The sequence below is a fragment of the Macrobrachium nipponense genome, chromosome 27, assembly GCF_015104395.2.
Source record: "Macrobrachium nipponense isolate FS-2020 chromosome 27, ASM1510439v2, whole genome shotgun sequence".
In the NCBI taxonomy this organism is placed as follows: domain Eukaryota; kingdom Metazoa; phylum Arthropoda; class Malacostraca; order Decapoda; family Palaemonidae; genus Macrobrachium; species Macrobrachium nipponense.
In genome coordinates this window covers 32232132-32239454 of record NC_087216.1, presented here as the reverse complement: position 1 = coordinate 32239454, position 7323 = coordinate 32232132, and the positions used below count along the sequence as shown (strand labels likewise).

Genomic DNA, 7323 nt, shown 5'->3' with positions numbered 1-7323 from the left:
ATTTAAGGACTGGATATCTTTCCAAAGACGAGGATAATCACCAGATTCTAAGTTTCTAGACATTGCATCGGCTCTTAATTGTTTTTCATTTAACCTGCAGCGCTTAAGAGCAAGTTTGAACTGCGCTCTCGCCTGTCTCATTAGTAATGCAGTGTGCCCTTCCCTGGGGCTACCATTTTGCCTCCACAGTAAAAACATTTCTCGTGAGTATGTATACAGATCTTTAACCAAGTCATTCCATCCAGGTATATTACGAGAATTACCTTGTGGTGGTCATTTCTACAATTTGTGTTAGTACAAAGTAAGGCGTCTGCCGGTTGAACTATTGACCGCAGCCTGGTTTCCGTGGTCGCCCTAAAGTATCTGGTTTTCTGTTGGTTTTTAAAATCCCAGTTTACCGTTGGTGGGCTATCAGTTAGGAGGTTCACGGTAGGGAGGGATGGGGTACTGAATGACACCTGTAATGGGATGTGATCGTAGCCCGTTGCAAGATCATAGCGAATATTGCAAGTCATAATAGAATCATGAAGCTGTGGAGATGTGATGCAGTGGTCCAGCCAGGAAGTTGTAATAGCGTCCGCTCTATTATGTACATATGAATAAAAGGAGGGAGGGAGGAGCATTACATCGCTAATTTGGAGAGCATGATTTTGACAGAAGCGAGTAAGTTCATTATAAAATTGTTTTGTAGGGTGAGAATTAAGGTCCCGGATTATACAAATATGATCAGCAGGAGAATCATGAATAATACTGTGTAACTTCCCTAGGATCATGCAGTAGTGATCAACATTATTGTTATTTTCCCATGGCATATAAACATTAATAAATTAGGATATCAGAGTTCCCTACTGTCACTTGAAGCCCCAGTAATCTGTCACACCTGTAGGTCATCACCTTTATCGTATTGTCTAACGATTTGTGCCACAGGAAAGAAAGGCCTCCTTTCGGGCGACCGGCTAGGATTTGATCTGTAACTTGCATCGATGAAGTCGAGAAGGTTTTGAAGTCTTCATGAATTGAATCGCAGATGGCAAGGTCATGTGGCCAGAAGAGCGTTTCTTGCAATGCAATGATGCCTTTGAAGTTTTTGCAGAACATGTTTAGGAGAGGAATGTTCCGCTTGAGGCCAAAAATATTCCAAGAGATTATGTTTAATGTATCCATGGCTACTCACGAAGATGGGAGATGAATGCGCTGATCATATATATATATATATATAATATATATATATATATATATATATATAATATATATATATATATATATATATATATAAGTATATGTAAATACATATACAAATATATTGGTGCATATATTTTATATATATCCTATATATAAATCATACTACACACACGCATGTATACACACACACACACACACACAAACACATACACACACACACACACACATATATATATAATATATATTATATATATATATATATATAGATATATATATATTACTAGTAACTCGAACATATGAAAGTCAGCTGAGGGAGGAAAAACACTTCAGGTGGTCTTTAAAATACATTTATTATTATCGACGTTTCAAAACACAGATGTTTCATTTTTAAGCTATAAGGACAAAACACAATGAAAAGGATGAGATCAAGGCCATGAAGATTATAATTGCTAGCATATGGCACCTACGAATCATGACGAAAGTATTTCCTTAAGTGTTTTAATTGCCGCCAAAACCAGTCGACACCCTTGCAATGCGAAATTGAACGGCCCCCTGTAGAGAGATGTGGCAGGATAAATCAAAGGGCGACATAAAAAAACTGACTTTATTTACCTCTGAGATCCAACATGATAAGTGCCTACGTCATTTCGATTCGCTTCCCCTTTCCGCTCACATCATAAACATAAACAAACCTCCCAAGTAAATGACGAGCGCAAAGCGCAACGTCGTACAGAAACGTTCTCAACAGTTAACAATATATAATGATTATAATACACACACACATACACACACATAATATATATATATATATATATATATATATATATATATATATATATATATATATATATATATATATATGTATATATATTATATATATATATTACTAGTAACTCGATGTAGGAGTCGAGAAACGTGGCACTGGAAAGCACGATGATCGTGCACAGAGAAGCACGGTTATACACATTGCAAATAGCAAAAGCTGTGATTATAAACCAAAATGGCCGGCATTCAACATACTGAGGAACGCGGACTTCATCCTCCCTTCCTCAAGGAACCCACAGGACATCCGTGATCATCCGAAAGGAGACACGAGTAACAGAACTCCCCTGAATAAGACTACCGACAACAACGAAGCAAATTTAAAATATCGGTCAGCAGAGACAGGATCCTCCGTAGGGGGGTAGTGCCGTCAGTGGACCACATGCGGTGCACTGTAGGCATTACTTAAGGTTCTTTGCAGCGTCCCTTCGGCGCTTAGCTGCAACAACGTTCGCTCCTTTTACTGTACATCCTTTCATATTCTGTTTCTTCAATTTTGCTTTCCACCCTCTCCTAACATTTGTTTCATACTGCGACGTTTTCCTCCTGTTACGCCTTTCAAACCTTTTACTGTCCATTTCCATGTCACTTGTGAATGACCTCATAGGTCCCGGTGCTTTGGCCTTTGTCCTGAATTCTATATTGCATATTCCACTTAGCAGAGACAGACAGGACCTTTGCCGTGGGCTGTGGCATTGGACTTGTCCCGCGCAGCACCAGGAATGCCCATGCTGTGCCCAGACTACCAGCAAGAAAATGAGACCCTCCGACCGATAGAAATTCAGCACCCAATGACGTCGTCGAGTTAAATATAAAATTTAGGCCAAAGGCCAAGCACTGGGACCTATGAGGACATTCAGCGCTGAAATAGAAATTGACAGTAAAAGGTTTGAAAGGTGTAACAGGAGGAAAACCTCAAAGCAGTTGCGCTATGAATCAATTCTTAGGAGCGGGTGGAGAGCAAGACGAAGAAAGAGTACATGAAAGGAGGTACAGTAAAAGGAACGAAAGTGGTTGCAGCTAGGGCCCGAAGGCACGCTGCAAAGAACCTTGAGTAATGCCTACAGTGCACCGCATGAGGTCCAATGACGGAACTACCCCACTGCGGGGACAATGGCGTCGTGATTAAAATTTTGGCGTAGCTGCAAAGTCCGCGATAGCAATAGAAATCTCGTCTGTCAATTTGTAATTCAGTCCTGGAGACGTCGCCGATGAGCGACGAAACAGGCTATTGATTTGTATATAAAATAAAATAAGTAAATGGAAAGAAACGTGAGTAATTTTCCCTTATTCCTGAGAAGTCTGGACAAATTCAGTTTTAATGAAAAGATAGTATCTGCGAACAATGCCATACACTTCAATAGAAAATATCCTAAAAAAGCATATACATGTATAAATATATGTGTGTATATGCTCAGCACATATCTGTATACTTATGTATATCATTGTTGACGTATTAGATATCTCGCTGGGCAGAAATGCAAACAAGAAATGATGTATGGCGTGACCGTATAAATAGATGAGATATTCATCTTTGAAGTTGTTCCTTTATACTAGAACTAGAGTGTGTGCTAGTTACTTCACTCAGAATTTACCTTGGAACTTTTTCTGGCATTCTTGTCCTTCTACAGATTCACCATTGACCTCCATGAAGGTTGAAGACGACTCTTTTATGTAATTACGGGAACGTATACGCGAAATGAACGAGAATGTCTCATGAATGCGATGGTTTCTCAACGAAAATAATTCCATAAACGTCTCGGCCTAACTCACCGTTCAGTCTCGTTCCTTCAATATAAACGAAGTCATCCACAGAACTCGTAATGTCGATTATGATCATCAACAAAATAATCCTTCAGCGTTAGCTCGAGAAATGGCCTTCACTTCTATGGCTTTGTCTTCTTGTTCTTCGTCATCAGAAGTGTCTTTCGCAGTCCACCGAAACCACCAGAATGTCGAGCCTTGATGAAACGATGTTGTGATTTTCAAAACTCTGGCTTGAATTATTCGGCGAGGTAACAGAGGGAGGACTTTCACTCACGTCTCTTCACATCTGCAGAAAATATTCTTAAAATACCCTACTATAATGTTTTCTGGAAGGATCTGAAAATTTCAGTGTGTGACGTCATTTCTAGAGGCTAGAGAGAGAGAGAGAGAGGAGAGAGAGAGAGAGAGAGAGAGAGAGGCCTTACAAAAGCCAAGTGTTTCAATTATTGTCCACTGACGTGTCACCCCGTTACCTTTTCGAAGGTAGAAGCCTGGGAGGAAACTCACTCCGGTTGGTGGAAGTGTGTCTCTTGCACGCAAGTTAGTCTTTGTCCGATAAAAAGGACAAAACAATTTATTTTGACTTCGTCAGAAAGTGATTCATTTTTAACCCATTCAGTGTTAGTCACCTGGACGTCATTTCACTGAGCGAGATCTCTGGAAAGTGTCAAGGGGGCGTACAAACGAATGAGTTCATATAAGGCAATATTTATTTAGGGTCAGGGCCAAAGTTTTGTAATCTGATTAAGAGAGATCTTGCTCGGTCATACGTCTCCTCTCTCAAAGGACAGTTTCTTCTCAGCAAGTGCAGAAAGAGTGCTGAACTTTCCAGCCCCGATGAAAGCGGCAGATAAAGACGTTTTATCATAGAAAATTCGCCTTCTTAACTTTGTAGCTGAGCTGTTTCCTACAGCTGAAATTCCAGGTTTTGAATATTTATTGGAAAGTTAAGTGTAGAGTCGAAACGTCGTTCTGGGCCTTAGAGATTAGATTTTTAAACAAGTTCTACATAAATCTGAGGAGGTTTTTTTTTAAATTAAACAGTTTTTGATCAGAATATTTTGGGGAACGTGAAGAAATTGCAGATATTTAAAGAAAGCATTTTCCTCTAATATTTGTGTTTTATTCTGTTTAGAACCGGTGTACAATCGACTCAAGGTTCTTCCGCAGAAAGAGAGCATTTTGTGTACATCAGAAACTTGTGCGCACTGTGACTTATAGACAGAGATAACACATTGTCTGGGTACGGTTTCCGACAAAAAGAACCATGGATTAATAAGTCAGTTTTGACGTTATACATCCCGATTGCCAGTTGCGTGGACTACTTTGACTGCTGAAGGACATCCGAGACCTACGAGAGGCAAAGTCAACCATGGCTGTGACGGTGCCAAGAGGTAGGCCTAAGGGGCTTTAGTTTCTACATTCCAATTTTGACTAGGACTGTGGCGTAGTAGTATTTTTAGAAATGTCAAGAGATCTGATGAGTCAAGAATACTCGTAATGGAAAGCTTTTACTGACAAGTAAAAAAAAAATGTTTTTGTTTTCCTTTCGGTAGAGGTTTCTGGTCTCTGTTTTTCTTACATTTCGATTTGTCCGTGAAAGTAGCAGAGTCGTGAAGTGAATGTTGCGTGTGAAAGATAACTTTGGTCTATAAAAACAACTAGGTAAGGGGTTGGCACATCATTTACACCTTTCACAAACAAAGATAAAAAAAAAAAAAAAAAACTTTAAAAGTAACAACGAAACGTTTGCCATATTCTGTATAAAACTCTTGAAAACAGACAGAACTGTACTTTTAAACATCAAAATCCCAATATATGTTAGCAATTACAGTTAGTTCACTTAATCCCATACTGAACAGACACTGCACATTCATAATGCTAGCATAAGCCAAAAAAGAAAAAAAAAATTATGCACTTAAGATATGAAATGAAATGCTGTATACATACAACTTCAATAAGTAACTGATAACTATATTTACCGTCATGTACTGCTCCTCTAACGAAATCTTGAGATTCTGAACTATAAAATTGTACGATATATTTCAGAATACCAAATTTCGACAATAGTGCTTATTATAACAGTATCAACGATTGTAGATCTAATGATATCAAATTATGACCATCATGGCAAACAATATCAGGTATTCATTTCACAATCTCTAAATCAGCTATATGACATCCTCACTCTACCACTATGCGATCTATAAACTTCACGCTTCCAGTGTTTGAAGACGCAGAAGGAAGCAGTTTTGCTTGTTTACGAAATACTGTGTACTGGAAATACTTTTCTGTTTTATAACAGCTCTAGGCAGTAACCATCTTCCCATCATTTGCTTTTCTAAACAGCTTCTTCATAAAATCACAAAACTTTCTGAACTAACCAATTGCGCAAAAAATTCAATGGTCATCAGAGTTCTCCATATCCGAGGAGAATGCCCGAATTCATGACTGTTCAGGTACCTCGATCCGTCGCAACCTCATCACCTATGGTCCAGGGGGTGGCCAGACTTTTGGACTTCGAGATCTATTCTAAATACTGAAACTCTTTTACGATCTACCATACTGCATAATCACATATTAACGTGGGGGGGGGGGGGGGGGACTTTCAAATAGCTCCATAGTACGATAAAACATGAGTACAATTGCTTTGTTTTTGTTTGTTTATATAGGATTGTGGGGGAATGGCGATCGACCAAACAAGTGGCCGCGATCGACCGTTTGGTCACTTCTGAGTCCCATACCATATCTTGCCATTTCAGGTTCTGCTTATCCATGATAGATGAAGATGTAAATTCTATAGCTTATCAATCTCGAAATTTTATAAGAAATCTGTTAAATTTGCTGCAATATCTTGTAGAAATTAGACTCTTTTTGTTGCTTCCATTTCATGGTTTGACAACTATCACATTTGGAACCTATATCTTAAATTTGTGCAGCTTTTTAGCATTTAACAATGCCTATATGTGCATCACGAATGAGTTTGAACAGCTGAATCCTCATACAGTGTGGAATAGTAACATTCATGGCTCAAAACACTAAGTCATACCGTGGTCTTGGTTGAGGGCGATTGTAACGTCTTCAACGACCTATTCCAGGATGGGAATAACGACATATTCCAGGATGGCAATAACGACATATTTCAGGATGGGAATAACGACATATTCCACGATGGGAATAACGACATATTGCAGGATGGGGATAATGGCATATTCCAGGATGAAAATAACAGCATATTCTAGGTTGGGAATAGTGACATATTCCAGGATGGGAGTAACGACATATTCCAGGATGAGAATAACGACATATTCCAGGATGGGAGTAACGACATATTTCAGGATGGGAATAACGACATATTCCAGGATCGGAATAACGACATATTCCAGGATGGGAATAACGACATATTCCAAGATGGGAGTAACGACATATTCCAGGATGGGAGTAACGACATATTGAAGGATGGGAATAACGACATATTCCAGGATGGGAATAACGACATAACGACATATTCCAGGATGGGAGTAACGACATATTCCAGGATGGAAATAGCGG

General features: G+C 39.1%; 1 protein-coding gene across 1 annotated transcript in view; it reads left to right on the top strand.

Moving 5' to 3' along the window:
- The first annotated feature begins 4543 nt into the window (after nt 1-4543).
- The window catches only part of LOC135201001 (uncharacterized), a 49616-nt gene continuing 46836 nt past the window's right edge, over nt 4544-7323 (top strand). Inside the window, 1 exon segment of the mRNA XM_064229811.1 lies at nt 4544-5165. Within this exon segment, the coding sequence (XP_064085881.1) occupies nt 5144-5165 (22 nt within the window). The 5' untranslated portion in view covers nt 4544-5143.